The sequence below is a fragment of the Peromyscus leucopus genome, chromosome 18 (assembly GCF_004664715.2).
Source record: "Peromyscus leucopus breed LL Stock chromosome 18, UCI_PerLeu_2.1, whole genome shotgun sequence".
NCBI lineage: Eukaryota > Metazoa > Chordata > Mammalia > Rodentia > Cricetidae > Peromyscus > Peromyscus leucopus.
In genome coordinates this window covers 13,137,028-13,153,320 of record NC_051078.1, presented here as the reverse complement: position 1 = coordinate 13,153,320, position 16,293 = coordinate 13,137,028, and the positions used below count along the sequence as shown (strand labels likewise).

The 16,293-nt window shown below is 43.6% G+C and overlaps 2 protein-coding genes across 2 annotated transcripts in view; one reads left to right on the top strand and one right to left on the bottom strand.

The window, feature by feature from the left end:
- Positions 1 to 9: 9 nt before the first annotated feature.
- Positions 10 to 16,293, bottom strand: part of LOC114699051 (putative lysozyme C-2) — a 32,263-nt gene continuing 15,979 nt past the window's right edge. Inside the window, exons 2-3 of the mRNA XM_037196746.1 lie at positions 4,465 to 4,656; positions 10 to 236 (exon numbers count right to left, since the gene is read on the bottom strand). Coding sequence (XP_037052641.1) covers positions 25 to 236; positions 4,465 to 4,656 — 404 coding nt within the window. The 3' untranslated portion in view covers positions 10 to 24. The remainder of the gene's footprint in view (positions 237 to 4,464; positions 4,657 to 16,293) is intronic.
- On the top strand, positions 13,113 to 13,691 carry LOC114699023 (ferritin heavy chain-like). The gene has a single exon (XM_037196748.1). The coding sequence runs from the start codon at positions 13,143 to 13,145 to the stop codon at positions 13,689 to 13,691; it is 549 nt and encodes a 182-aa protein (XP_037052643.1). The 5' UTR covers positions 13,113 to 13,142.

Sequence of the window (16,293 nt, the reverse complement as noted above, 5' to 3'; positions counted from 1 at the left end):
GAGTAGAAAAGGCAAGCCTGATATTTAAGCAGCCTCCAAGTTCCTCCTTTCTCTGGCAGCTGTGGCCTCCAATCTTTGAGCTGTGTGCAAAAGAGGAGGTTCCTGCAGTTCTGATTTCTGCATTTCACCTTCTTTTTCCACAAGTTTGATGAGAGATGTTCTGGTGGTCCAGCAATAAGTACTTATTTTAAGGTACTTAAATTTGTGGCTTGTTAAGAATGGAGATGTAGCTGTTTCTAAAAGAAATGATATGATCTATTTAATAACGAAGTTTAACAACCGAAAGAAAAAAATGCAACTAATATTACAGTTAAAATCAGCAACTACTTTTCACCCACACTCCTTCATATCAAATTGTTCTGTGTGCATCCACCATTTTGCATTGATTTTTAATTGAATCACTTCATGTGTTTTTCCCCCAAAAGGACCTGCTGCATGTCCCTGTTCTCTAGAATGCTGGGTCCCATGGTATCACATTGCTTAGCAGGTGTCTCCTCTAGAGTGTTTTCATTGCTATTGTTCTATTTGTATTTCTATTATTGCTGAGACTCCTGTGGACATCATTCCCAGCTCCTTTACTCCATGCCTTGCCTCTCCTCTCCATGTTAAAACATAAAGGGTCACCATAGAGCAGTAGGACTTCAAAACTAAAACTGAACCAAACACATAAATCTAACTACGTGCAACCTTTAAAAGTGATCATCTCAGGAGGCTGGGGGTGTTTTTCAAATAAAGTTTTCATTTGCTGATACAGAGGAGACAACAAATGGAATGCTTTTCTATGTTTAATTATTATTTTTATTTTATGAGTACAGGCATTTTAGCTTGCATGTATGTTTGTGTACCCCATGTGTGCCTGATCTTATGGAGGCCAGGAAAGGGTGTGAGATCCCTGGAGTGGAGTTACGGTTGTGAGCTACCATGTGGTGCTGGGAAGCTGTGTCCTCTGGAAGAGCAGCCAGTGCTCTGAACTGTCTGGTCATCTCTTTAGGCTCTCTGTGGTGTCTTAAGACCAGTATTCGCTTCAAAGCCCAGGCTGCCAGAAGCCATCCCCGGCAGTGGGCAGATCCCAGCAAGGGATGTAAGGAGTCAGCAGGGGAAGGAATGAGCCAGATATGATGGTCAAGAGAATCTTGCAGCCTGATTTATTAGCAGCCAGAGTGCTATTTTATTCATACAAAATTTAGTAAGCAGGGATAGATTCATGTTGTTCCAAAACATAGATCATATCAGTTTAGTTTTTGGACATGTGTTTCACTTCCTCTTGCTCATATTTTAGTCAACATTAATAAAGTATGACAGAGCAGAGTTATCATTTCCAATTATTTTTCCTCAAGTTTTGACATTATTGATGGACAGAGGTATCATTTTTACTCATTAACCCATAACCAAAGTTTTAAGAATCTAGAGGCAAAAGAAAGCCTGTTCTCAGGCTGGTGTTTTTGGATGCTTCAAGGACACTATAGACCAAAACAAAATCTTCAAGCCAGCCTTGGTACATTGCCATGTCCCAAGCAGTGTATTATTGACTCTTAAAGGTCATAGTGCCCAAGAAAACACCTCAGGTCAAAGCTGCTGCAGTTATTATTCAAATTCTGGCATAATACAAGGTTCATATTTTATATTTTTATAGAATTTGTTAATATGTCTAATCCTGGCATTTTGTTGTTCTTTGGTCATAAGAACACAGTGACTTTGCATGTGCTAACTTTTCTAAGAAAGGGAGGTCCTGACATCTCATTCTTTTTTTTCCCTCTTTTCATTTTTCTTTATTTAGAAATTTTCTACTCTCTTTATATAACACTCACAGATCCCCCCTCCTCCCTTCTCCCACTCTCCAGCCCTCCCTCCCAAGCCACTCCACATCCTCACACCCCCAAATCAAGGTTTCCCATAGGGAGTCAGCACAGTCCGGCACATTGAGCCTAGGCATGTCCAAGCCCCTCCCCACTGCACCAAGGCTGCACAAGGCATCACACCACAGGTACCAGACTCCCACAAGCCTGCCTTCCTATGCACCAGGGACAGATCCTGATCCCCTTACCTGGGTGCCCCCAAACAGTTCAAGCCACATAACTGTCTTCCATATACAGAGGGCCTAGTCCAGTTCCATGGGGGCTCCATGGCCACTAGTCTACAGTTCATGGGCTTCTACTAGAGTGGCCAGTCATCTCTGTACGCCTTCCCCTCATGATTTCAATGCCCCCCCCCCCTGCAGAATTTCTCCTCTCGCTCATCAACTGGATTCCCAGAGCTCAGCCTGGTGCCTGGCCTTGGATCTCTGCATCTGCTTCCATCAGTCACTGGACAAAGGCTCTGTGATGACACTTAGGGTATTCACTAGAGTAGATCAGTCCAGGTACCCTCTAGACCACTGCCAGCACTCCAAGGTGGGATTCCACCTTGTGGATTCCTGAGAGCCTCCCAGAAACCCTGCCTCTTCCTATTCCCATGAAGTCCTCATCTATCATGGTGTCTCCCTTCCTGCCATCCCACTCTGTCCCTGTTCCAGCTCGACCCTCCCATTTCCCTATGTTCTCATGCCACACTCCTCGCACTCTGCCACCACCACCCCCACTCAATTCGCTCATGTAGCTCTCATCCACTTTTCCATTGATGGGCCATCCATGTGTCCCTCTGAGTGTCTGTCCCTGCTAGCTAGCCTCTCTGGAGCTGTGGGTTGCAGTCTGGCCATCCCTTCCCTCACATCTAGTATCCCTTTATGAGTGAGTACATACTATGTTTGACCTTCTGAGTCTGGGTTACCTCACTCAAGATGATATTTTCTGGTTCCATCCATTTGCCTGCAAATTTCATGATGTCATTGTTTTTTTACTGCTGAGTAGTATTCCATTGTGTATATGTGCCACATTTTCTTTGTCCATTCTTCAGCTGAGGGGCATCTAGGTTGTTTCCAGGTTCTTGCTATTATGAATAATGCTGCTATGAACATAGTTGAGCATGTGTTCATGTGGTAATATTGAGCATTCCTTGGGCATATGCCCAAGAGTGGTATAACTGGGTCTTGAGGAAGACTTATTCCCAATTTTCTGAGAAACCTCCATACTGATTCCAGAGTGGCTGTACAAGTTTGCAATCCCACCAACAGTGGAGGAGTGTTTCCATTGCTCCACATCCTCTCCAACATAAACTGTTTTAGTGTTTTTGTTCTTAGCCATTTTGACAGGTGTAAGATGGTATCTCAGAGATGTTTTGATTTGCATTTCCCTGATGACTAAGGATGTTGAGCAATTCCTTAAATGTCTATCAGCCATTTGAGATTCTTCTATTGAGAATTCTCTGTTAAGCTCTGTAGGCCATTTTTTAATTAGATTGTTCAGTGTTTTGAAGTCTAGCTTTTTGAGTTCTTTATATATTTTGGAGATCAGCCCTCTGTCAGATGTGGGGTTGGTAAAGATCTTTTCCCATTCTGTAGGCTGTCGTTTTGTCTTATTGACCGTGTCCTTTGCTCTACAAAAGCTTCTCAGTTTCAGGAGGTCCCATTTATTAATTGTTTCTCTCAGTGTCTGTGCTACTGGTGTTTTATTTAGGAAGTAGTCTCCTGTGCTGATGTGTTCAAGACTACTTCCTACTTTCTCTTCTATCAGGTTCAGAGTAACTGGATTTATGTTGAGGTCTTTGATCCACTTGGACTTTTGTGCATGGCGACAGATATGGATTTATTTGCAGTCTTCTGCATGTTGACATCCGGTTATGCCAGCACCATTTGTTGAAGATGCTTTCTTTTTTCCATGGTACTGTTTTAGCTTCTTTGTCAAAAATCATATGTTCATAGGTATGTGGAGGATGTAGGTATGACTTCTCATTCTTTTATCATCTTTCTACTTTATACTTTGCTCATCAAAGTATAGGGCAGAGGTAACTTCAGCTATTCTAACTTTATTGTTGTATATGTCATGTAATTGCCTGAGTATTTATTGGAAAGAGGCTTGTAATCTGAACTGTGACCAACTCCTCTAGCCCATCAAATCTTGTTGACTTTTTAAAGTTTACTTTGTTTTGACTGTCTTGTCCCTAAGTAAATACAAGGACAGATGTTTCAAAAATGTCTCATAGCCTCACAAAGAGACCACAGGTGTCCTTATTTGTGTAACATACTCCAAGGAAGACCTTCAAATACATAAGGATATACCCCTAAAATCGGGAGTGGTAGTATGTTCAGGACTTTGCTGGAGAAGCTTAGAAGCAATACTCCTGGGAGAAAGCATAAATGATTCATAAGAAATTTTCCATCAGTCCAATATCCCCAAAGTGTACAAATAGTAAAAGTCTCCCAAGTGTGCAACAGGTGGAGACAAAAATCAAAGGTGGCATGGCGGCCACCATGTGGCTCACTTGCTGGATCTTTGTCAAACAGCTCAGCTGTCCTAATTAGATATGGCTCTGTCATCTAAAAGGACTGGCTTTAGCTCAGCAGTTACTTCGACGATGCTTGCTACCTACCATTCCATGGTGGTGTTCGTGCCCTACCACTGCAGGGGATCCCACAGGCATTCACTGCTCTCGGGGTTTTGTCATCATTACACCAGTATCGGCTATTGATCTGAAATATCCCATAGTTGGTGCTTTGGTCCTCATGGTTGTAGTTTATAGCCCGTGTGTTTAAGCTACTCTCATGCTGAGCCAAACACACCCCTGCAAAGAAAAAGGATATTCATCAATAAGCAGCAACAGCAAATGATTAATATTGGAAACTAAAATTATCTCTTTGATCTGGCCATATTTCACAAGTGATTTGCTTTATGAATACAAACATATGATTAAATTATAAAATATGGGGCCATGAGTTCAGGCCAGGTCTGTTTGTGTTATTCAGTGTAGTCTCTGGTCTCAAGTGATCCTCCTGCCTCTGCCTTTCAATTAGGTGGAACAGCTGTACCTTATCAGCAAGTGGAAATTCTCAGGTGCCCCAAAGAGAATCTCTTTGAGGACAAATCAATTTGCACTGAGATTAAACAGTCTTTTAAAGCAATACATTAGAAGTACCAGTCACTGTGGTGGTCACCTTTATTCCCAGCAGTTTGTAGGCAAAGGCACATGAATCTGTGTGGGTTTGAGATCAGTCTGTTCTACACAGCAAGTTCCAGGCCAGACAGTGCCATACAGTGAAACCCTGCTCCCTCCTCCCCAAAATAATATAGCAGTTTTTTCCATCATTATTCCCACCCCATCTATTCTTGAGATACTTCTGCCTAAAATAGAAACACAAATAGTAGTTAGGTGGGTTTTATAACCTAATATCTAATATATATGCTAATAAAAGATGTTCCTATTATGAAAATGAGGATTTCCTCATAGAGATGTTCTTGGACCAAAGATGAATTTGCATGTTAGAAATCTATTTTTTTTTCTGTGTCACTATGTATCCTAATTTGGCGCACAACATGCAATCTCTTGCCTCAGCATCCCATGATTTCAGAAGAGTTTACCATCAGAAATGGCTGAAAGAATATTGAAAGTGAGATCATTAAAACAGGAAAAGATATTCTACAATTCCATCCATCCATCCACCTGCACCTCCATGCATCCATCATCCACACATACATCAGGCTGCTCACTCGTTCTTCATGGACAATTACTTATTGAGTATAACCACCTTAAACCAATATGAAAAACACACTAGTTACAAGGACATATATGGAGTAAGCCATGAACAACTTTTCCTCACCCACATCTTCCATTATACAGAATAAAGGACCTTCCCAGAGTGAAGAATTGTAGCAAATCATTTCATTCTCAGTTTCAGATTACCTCATTTATTAAAAACAGACTAGGGAGAAAATAGGATCCCTCTGCCCTGCACAGAAAGTTCAAAAGGTTTGAAAGTTTTTCTCTATAAAGGTCCGTCCATGGTAAGAGAAATGAAGACAGATCCCAGTCACTTCAGGTTCTCAGAACTCAAGTTTTGAATGAGTGAGTCCTCCCATCTTTTCTCACCCCCTGTGGGCTATTGAGTCTGAAACAACTGGAAAACCTAGTGACTCTCCAAGAACACCTCAGGTCCTATTGCCTTAGCCTGGGAAGATGTCCCCTCCCACGCCATCATCACAGCATCTCTGATGAAAAAGATGAACGCTGATGTTTTTAATCAAACCAAGTCAAACATGCAGGAATTCTAAAAACTATTGACTCCTGTTACCTCTCTGCTCATTCATTGCCTCCTTGTACCTGTCCTTCATGGGATGATTATCTGGAGGGGTCAGGATGAGGAGACTTACAGTTGGCCAGGCTGATTCCCCTGTAGCCATCGTAGCCATCCATTCCATGGCTTTTCAGAGTTCTGGCGAACTCACAGCGTTCATAGACCTTGGCCTGGACAGAGACAGAAAAGCAGGAGGAACCCCAGAGAGAAGAGAATCTTCCTGTTGCATGGGAATCAACTCAGCAGCTGCCCAGAGCAGCCAGGCCCCAGTATTTAAGCATCTTCTCCTCCCTTCATCCTCTAGTGGTTTTGGGGCTCCACCTTTTGAGCTTAGTGCCAAGCAGGAAGTTCTTATTGATCCACAAACTTTAAATGCATCTTTTATTTTCTGCCAATGTTTAAACAGAGATGTTCTGGTCTACAGAGAATGATAAAATGATGCCTTTGAAAGACTTTGCTCACAAAGAACCAGGAGATAACACTCCTCCTAAAACAGGGAGCTTATTTTATTTTATCTTGAATATGACCAGTATAAAGAAAAAAATGTGGTTGTGTTTTACTGCTTAAAATAAGGTGTGACTATACATCAGCAGTCTTTTAAAATTAAATGGTTTTGTGTGCATTTACCATTTTGTATAATCTTTTTCACTTAAAATTATCTTTCATAGAACTTTCCACAAAGGGAATCCCTTAGCACCAATATGTCTCTGCGTAGTCAGTTTCCTTTTCTAGACTTTCTGGATAGTAGTATGAATTTTGTTTTGTTGTAACCTGTAGTTGTTTGTTTGATTGTTTTTTGAGACAAGATCTCACTGTGAACCCTGGCTGGTCTAGCAATGTTTATGCAGACTAGGGTGTTCTCAAAGTGTTCTGCCTCATGAGTATTTAGGTTAAAGACATGGGCTAACATGCCAGCAACCAGGCTTTTGTTTTCTTTTAAGTTATTTATTTAAGTCACATCCCAGCATAAGCAAAGGAATAGAAGATCAATATACTGGTCATCATTTGGTATAAGAAGCAGCAAATTTGAAGCCCTGCATGCTTTCTGGTCCATGCCCAGAGTAATACTTCACATCAGTGCTGTGTACATGCAATCTTTTTGTTGGACTTTCTTTGGACTGTCAGCCCCCAAATAATGACTCAGAGACTTATTATCAGTTCTGATTCTATTGGGATTTTGCTTAGGTTTGTTCCCAACTAGCACTTATAACTTAAATTAACCTGTTTCTACTAGTCTACTTTCTGCCACATGGCTCTTTACCTCTTCTCTGAATATCTAATTCACTCTGTGTCTCAATGGCTTCTCCTGCCAGGCAAGATACTAATCCTGAATTCCTCCCTCTGCCCAGAAGTCCTGTCTCTTCTCTCCTGCCTGGTCATTGGCCATTCAGCTCTTTATTAAGCCATTCAGGTGCCTTATGCAGGTGAGGCAAATCATAGACACATCTTCACACAGTGTAAATAAATACCCTGCTACAGCTGTGGGTCAAGTTCTTTACTCATCATCATAGTCCAGTGAAGCAGAGTCACATGAAAGTTATGGGAGACTGTATAGTTATCTCCTCCCCAGAGAAAGGTGTTGGTCCTGATGCAGAGATGGAAGTAGTGATGAACTTGCATCCCTTCTTTCTCAACAATTTGACTTCAGGAAAATTTCAGGGTGCTCACTACCTAGGCCAGTGTGAGGAAATAAGTGAGTACCTTCCATATCAGAGCTGAGGCATCCATATTTTGGGTGGTGTTCAAGAGACCCCCAACAGTCATGAAACCCAGATACTATCACTACCATTTTAGACCTGCACCCAGGTGGTGGTTTAAAAAAAATGGTCCCCAAAGTGAGAAGCATATTAAGAGGTGTGGCTTTGTTGGAGGAAGTGTGTCACAGTTGGAGTGGGCTTTGAGGTCTCCTATACTCAAGTTACTCCCAGTGAGACCAGTCTACTTCCTGTTGCCTGCATATCAAGATGAAGCCAGCACCATGACTGCCTGCATGGTGCCATGCTCTCCGCCATAATGATAATGGACTGAACCTCTGAAAACGTAAGTCATCCCAATTAAATACTTTTGCTTTTTGAGTGGCCATGGTCAATTGAAACCCTAACTAAGATAACCCATAAATCAATACTTTTAAGTATAAATAAAGCACATGTGAACAACTTTCCTAATATTTTTCACACAACATCTTGTCTTCCACTCTCCCAACCCATTTTCATGTTAGAGCATCAAAGGTCACTAGGAAGTAAAGGGACTTTAAAAATGAGACAGACTCAAACAACATACCTGACTGAATGTTTCCTTCAGAAGTCATCAGCTCAAAGAGCTGTGCACATTCTTGAACACAAAACCACCAGAACCTGAAAATAGCATGCCTAGGATCAGCCTAGGAAGGAAACTCTCAAGTAACACACAATGTCAACTTCATAGTCAACTCTATTTCCAACAATGAGAGTTCCTCTGCTTGGCCTTAGAGGGGTCCGGTATTATCTCTAAGTCATTGTTTAAGCATTCTATTTAAAAATCAAGAACAGTGCCACTGTTTTTGTCAGATTAATATTGATTCTTTAATAAACAGACTGAGATAGATTTGGGGAATTCAAAATGACAGAAACCAGAAAAGGTCACTCGCCATTTCCCTTGTGTCCTTCCTAACGCAGTGTTCCAGAACATACAGTTGTTATCTGTACAACTTTGTGCATTCTGTTGACAAAATAGAATTTTCATTACACACATTTGAACAGTTATGAACTTGTGCTTTCTTGGGGGTTGAATAGACAAATATTTACTCAACATCCAGAGCCAAACCACTATCAATGATTCATTGTGACTACTCCCAAGGCAAGGGGTGGTTCTGATCTCAAAACTTATTGCTCCTGGTGCAGAAGTTAGAGGCAGCAACAATATTCAATTATAATTTTCGTTTCATTTGAAATAGTGAGCAAGTATTCTAAAAATAAAACAGCAAGCACACATAATTTTGGACAGAGATTTCAATCTTCTTTCCTAGAAAATATGCATTTTGCCACTGCTTGAGGTTGTTTAGAGATCACAGATAGTTTTGTTGTATTACAGTGGAAAGGATGCACATTGTGTTCATTATTATTAATTCACTGATCTTGTTTCCAAGGATAAAGCAATTAGATGTAATGAGCATTGTGGGATTTAGACCAATGAAGTTGGAAATTGACTGTGGGTCTGTCAGATATTTGACTGTAGAAACCAACTTCAAAGGTCAAAAAGTTGCCACAATGCACCATTATCCATATATAGCATGTACTTGGATCTGGTGTTTGAAGAAGTGTTCTGGACACAAGGCTCCAACTCTTCCAGTTCACCTAAAAATACATGGTAAAGGCAGTACCAATGAAAAAGCACAAAAGATGTAACTTATACAGGGAGAAAAGGAATTTAAGATGTGAGGAAACAATCCCCAAGTGTTTCAGGAAAGAGACATCCAGAAAAGGCAGTCTGGGTCTTGCCCTGAAACCTGGACAACACTAAGAGAATCCGGATGCAGCAAGCATGGCTGCCCACAGACACCAGGGCAGGTTGGAAGGCTGTCTAAGAAGTCATTTAAATGATTTGCTCTTCTTTTCCCAAGGGCCTCCAGAAATAACTGTCCCTGCTATTTACTCTCCTCCTCACTCTCCTTTTCCTTACTCTAGGCTACCAGGTTCTTGTGTCTGTTCTTCTCTACATGGCACTTAGCCATGGCCTGGAGTAACACCTGTTAGAGAAGGATAATGGTTGGTACAGACAGGTGCTGAGATGTATTTTAGCCAAACAGGTCCTTTAATAATGCCGACCACCACCATAGAGAACTAATCTCAGGATGGGTTAGAGGACGAGTACAGGGAATAGATGGAAGTCCTTAAGTTTACAAGTTTCCCAAGGGATGTGTGTTCTAAGATACATGGCTTTACTGTCAGAAATGAGGTCATAGCTTAAGGGTGTGAGTGGGCATCAGGGCTGTGTCTGCTTGCAGAGGCAGAGATAAAGAAGGAATATTTACAGTGTTCTTACAGCTGAAGAGAGATAGAGACTTAGGCTATAGGGAAGGCGTGGCTGCCTTGTCTGTTACAGTGACCACATGAAGAGCAGCAGAGCCATGAACTAACATTCTCTGCCTTTGGTTACTATGTATGAAAGAAAGAGCTCCATAGGACAGGAGGTAAAGGAGGTGGGCGCTCACGGAATTGGGACAATACCCTCAGATCTAGCTTTTTTTCAGTTGGACTGGGATGCTGTGGGCACTTGATCCACTCCATACTTTCATCCTATGCTCACAGGGTGTTGGTGATTGGGCCAGAGGCAGAGCATTGTACTCCTTCATTAGGAGAGGTTATACACAAGTGTCCAAGCAGCCTGTTGAACAGTATTCTAGATTAATTGGATCTGCATGTGGATTAGAGAGGGGCCTACAGATATAAAAATCAAAATGCTTCTTGAAGAGCAGACATAGGTGTAAGCCAGGAAATCCATGAAGAGTTCTGAAGCCTCCTGTCCTGTGACTCTGATGCCTGTTGTCTGAGGCTGATTCTTAAAGTACAGACAGTTAACTTTCTGGCTCTCTTACCTGACTGCATTGGCATGTCTATTCACACCCCCTTAGTGGGATATATGGGTTCTAAGGTGTTTATCTAGCAGCTTCACTGAGCTAGACATGTCCTGTGCTCAGACTCTGGGTTGAGGGAGGAACTAGGCATATGTTATCCTTGTCCTCACAGCCATTATGGGAAGTTCATCATGCTGACTGAAACACATTTCATTGGTGTGTTGAACTCTACAAAAACAGTTGCATTGTGTTTGGGAGACAAACATAGTGTTAATCCTGTGAGGAAGATTCACCCGAGCCTTAGTTTATAAATTGGAGTTGGCCCATTACAAACATTGACAGAGTGGGACTTGGTACAAACAAAACCATGTGCAGTGAGGTCTATAAGCAAGAGTAATTGAGGAAGTTGTATAAAGCAGTGTAGGGGCTCCTGGGAAGAAGATGCAGTTGGGAGAAGCTAGACCAGAACCTGATGTCCCAACTTTATTGGGAATTAGAACGTAGTCACAAAGATAATGAGTAACTGTTCATGAATATCACACTGCAGTTCTGGGTGGTAGAATGTTCACCTAGTCTGCACGAAGCCTCAGATTGGGTCCCCAGTCCCCATTAAACCAGGTATGGCAGTGCATGACTGTAGTCTGAACACTCAAGAGGTAGAGGCAGGACTACCAGAAGTTCAAGATCATCCTTGCATATGTCTCAGCTGCCTCGGACCCTGTGTCCGTCTCCCTTCTCCCTTTAAAATTTGGGGCTGGCATATTGGCTCATCAGGTAAAGTGATTTCTGTGCAAACATGGAGGACCAAACTCCACCCAGAACCCATGTGCAATGCTATGTGGTGTGGTGGCCCACCTAAAATCCCCAGCTCATGGGATCTGGATTCAGGCCATCCCTAAAACAAGCTGGCAGGCTGGAAAAACCAAGATAGTGAGCTCCATATTTACTGAGAGACCCTAGCTCAAAGTGTAAGGTAAGTTTATTAAGGTACACAATATTTTGGAGAACACAATACCACCACAAGCATCATTCTGTACCTCCTCCAAGGAACATGGAAGAATTTGCACCTGGAAACTTGTTTTAAATGTGAGAAAGCCAGCCACGCAGCAGGAGACAGCTTTGCACCTGAATTAGTGCCAAGAGTCTGCCCAGACTGGACAACAGGATCCTGCAGGATCCATTGCCCCACTTTGTCAAGTTAAGGTAGGACACTGTCCCCAAATTACTACCCCACAGGAAACTCTGTCAAATCTTCTGCGTTTGGCAGCTGAAGATAGGTCCTCCTCTGGGATTTCTGTCCCCTCAACGACCATGGAGAAACGTAGGACTGCGTAAGTACCTGGAAAGATGTCTCATTCTTACTTATCCTTCTCAGATCTGATGGCATTTGATGACTAGGGTCCTTATAAAGTGATAGAGCACCGACTACAAACAGTTTTGCAAAGTTCTTAAATTTCTATGGATTTTCTAGGTCCCTGCTTTTAGAGACAGGTCAGCGCTAGGGAGGGTAGGGAAGCCTGCAGGCATGTTCAACTCAGTTCCTCCCTCATTCCTCAGTCTCCCTCCCACCTCTTTCACTCCCTCAACCACTTCTGTTCAGTAAATTTCCCCTGGTTATAGTCTTAAAGGTGTGTTTCATTGGGCTGAAACCAGGCCCTAGAAAAATATTAATACCTCTTAACCCAAAGCCATGGCCTTTTGCTATGACGCCAAGATGTACATCTGTTCCAGCTGTCTTACAGACACCTGCAGGTACCCGAGAAAGAGTCCTGCTACTGTATCAAGGAATCTGACATGGTGGATCAGTCCCTAGACAGGTCCACCCTTTCTGCCAAACCTGTGCAAGGCCAACCCACAGGGGCCCTCCTGATTTGCCAGCCCCTGCGTGAGTTAGGAGGTGAGTACTGGGTGAGTACTGACAGGTTGATTTCACTCACATGGTCATTTTAAACTCTGTGGTGATATTTTAATTGTGCTGAAATGTGATTTTATTCGAACGTTAATACATAAAGTTTGCCTGGAGATCAGAGGTCACATAGCGAGGTCATATAACCATAAACAGGAGTCAGGGGTGGTAGCACACACCCTTAATCCCAATCACATAGAAGGCAGAATCTCTGTGTGTTCAAGGACACACCCAGGCTTGTGGACACGAGCCTTTAATCCCAGTAAGAACCATAGAGACCTGGAGGTCTGACTAGACAGGAAGTGACGAAGAAGTCATGTGGCTGGGCTCAGAGCCAATCAGAAGGCAGAGCAGAAAGGCAATAAAAACACAGGTTAGGAGACCTTTTTGCCCAGATTCGCTGTGGATTCCTGCTTCAACAGTGCTCGAACAGAACCCGGTTGTCCACCCCTCTGACCGAGCCAGAACTCTTGCAACCTCTTCACTCCAGCATCGGCACCACGCCTTGCCCCGCTGCTGCCATGACCACTGCGTCTCCCTCCCTAGTGTGCCAGAACTACCACCAGGACTCGGAGGCCGCCATCAACCACCAGATCAACCTGGAACTGTATGCCTCCTATGTCTATCTGTCTATGTCTTGCTACTTCGACCGGGATGATGTGGCTCTCAGCAACTTTGCCAGATACTTTCTCCACCAATCTCATGAGGAAAGGGAGCATGCTGAGCAACTGATGAAGCTACAGAACCAACGAGGTGGCCGAATCTTCCTGCAGGATATCAAGAAACCAGAGCGTGATGACTGGGAGAACGGGCTGAATGCAATGGAGTGTGCACTGCACTTGGAGAAGAGTGTGAGTCAGTCACTCCTGGAACTGCACAAACTGGCTGCTGACAAGAATGACCCCCACCTGTGTGACTTCATTGAGACCCATCACCTGAATGAGCAGGCAAAATCCATCAAAGAACTGGGTGGCCACGTGACCACCCTCCGCAAGATGGGAGCCCCTGAAGCTGGCCTGGCAGAATATGTCTTTGACAAGCTCACCCTGGCACGCAGTGATGAGAGCTAAGCTGACTTCCCCAAAGCCACAGGTGACTTTACTGGTCACTGAGGCCGTGCATGCATGTCGGGCTGCCTTTCCTTTTCTATAATTCCCACCAAAACTTCTGCTTCAGTTGTGTAATTTGTAACATTTCTTCAAATAAAGAATTTTGGTACCAAAAAAATCAAAGGTTAGATGGGAAGAAGCTCTCTCTGGGGAATTAACGGGGGGGGGGGGTGGTAAGATAAGGTAGTTGTGGTTCTTCGCTAGTTCTCTGATCTCTTTGGCTATTACCTCTGTATTTGGCTCTGTGTTTCTTATTTAATAAGACTGTTTAGAAATTCATCTGAAAAGCTCCATTATATCTTAATTCTTTACGAGATAGTTGTACTCCCCACCTCCAGGAAAACAGCAGAGGTGATGGATCAGGCATTCCCAAACACAGCATCCCCTGGTTTGGAATGCCATCTCCCCAAGCTCCTGGATCATCAGTGCTGGTACCACCTCTCCAGACTTCATGGCCTATCTACTCTTACTTCTGGCTCATTCACCCATGCCTCGTTTGTGCATCAGGGCACATCTCCATTTCATTCCATAGGGCTGTTGTTAATAATCTATTTTTTTCTTCTAGCAACGTGCCTTCTCTGCCTCCTCAAGGAACAGGTGCCTGAGGTCTCCAGGGTGGCAGTAAACCAAATCCTTCTTCACCCACACATCCTGTTGAGTGGGACCCCACCCACTCCTGACTTCCTCCCCACATCATCCCATGTCTTCAGGATGAGGCCAGACTTGATCTGGTGCCCATATACCCAAGGAATCTCGCATGTTTAGGTGGAAGCCCCATCTTGGCCCCACCTCTCTCTGTCCCCAGATCCTGCCCCTGAGAATGTCCACCCAGCAGCAGCTCAACCTCTAGAGGGTACTTAAGGTCTGGCCCAGAGACTTCCCCTTGTGGTTCCCCTCATGGTTTCTCTTGTTTCCTGGGACCACCCAGGAATGTTTTCCTCAGATTAACCCTGGACTTATGAATTTGGCTTGATATGATTTACTACATCAGTGGAAAGGCTGAATATCAGGGTACAGAAACTTCTCATCCATGCCCTATGCCTAGACTCTGAGTTGAGGTATGAACTAGGCACACATCCTTGTCCTCACAGCAGCTGTAGGAAGATCATCATACTGACTGGAACACAATTCATGGGTGTGGTGAGCTCTATGGACAGAGTTGCAGCATTTATGGGAGACAGTCCCAATAATAATCCTGTGAGGGAGGTCCCACTCAAGCCTTAGATTATAAATTGGTGTTAGCCAATTTAGAGACATTGAGAGAGTGGGACAAGATGGGAACCAAACCATGAGCTGGAATGGTCTAGAAGCAAGAGGAGGCTGAGGAAGTTGTGTCAAGCAGTTCGGGGGTTTCTGGGGAAAAAAGGCAGTCGGAGAATCCAGGACCAGAAAGTGATGATCCCAACTGCAGTGGGACTTAGAACCTAATCCCAGATATAGTGGTGACTGTTCATGAATATCAAACTGCAGGTCTGGACCATGGAATGTTCACCTAGTGTGCTAAAAGCCTCAGATTAGATCCTTAACCATCATCAAACCAGGGATGGTGGAGCATGACTGTTGTCTGAGGACTCAAGAGGAAGAGGCAGGAGGACCAGAGTTCAAGGTCATCCTTGGATATGTCTCAGCTGCCTGAGACCCTGTGTCTCTCTGCCTTCACCCTTTAAAAACTGGGGCTGGGATGATGGTTCATCAGGTAACATGCCTTCTGTACAAACATGGAGGACCAAACTCCACCCAGAACCCATGTGCAATGCCATGTGGTGTGGTAGCCTGCCTGGAATCCCAGCACATGGGGTGTGGAGACAGGTCATCCCTAGAGCAAACTGACTAGACAGACAAAACAAAATAGTGATTTTTGTGTTTCTGTGACCAGTACATAAGTTATGGTTGCTTGCATTAACATGCATGGGTGGATGTTGCTCACTTGAGCAATTGCAATTACCAATGGCTACACCACTGAGGAATGCAACTCTTCTCCTTCTTTCCCCTCTCCAGCAGCCATTAACTGCTTATTGCTCCTATGGGAGAGGTGGGGCCTCACACATGCCTCCCTCACCCAGAATGAAATGCTCATGTGTCCATTCTTGAGCAGGAAAATCCTGCTGCTGAGAGCTTATGGGTGCAGCAGCCATGTTGTGTCCAGAAGGCCGAATTTCATAGCTCCCATCCCCTTCCCATCCTCTTCATAGTACATACACTTCCAATGCTTGGGGGACACCAAATATCTCAGCTGCAGTACAACGTGGTCTGGAGTTAGACCCTGATATAGCTATGAACTGAATCGATATTAAATGCCTTGGATATGCTTAAAACAAGAATAAATTAAAAGAGTAAGACTCTCGATCAGTTGCCATAAAAAGTTTGTTCAAGGATGGAGGGACATCCTGCATGCATCTACAACAGGAGGACAAGTTTTCCTTCTTAAAGGTAAAACATGTCTTGTGGGTCCCTCACTCCACTCTGCACAGGCTAAGGCTTGAATGACGTCATTAGAGGGAAGCTGAAAGGCAGGAGCGGGAACCACAAGGACTGCCCCTGAATTGTCCAGATTATCCAGCGT

What these genes read in the sequence shown, in the direction of transcription:
- LOC114699023 (XM_037196748.1), top strand. Translation starts at nt 13,143, where the DNA reads ATGACCACTGCGTCTCCCTCCCTAGTGTGCCAGAACTACCACCAGGAC.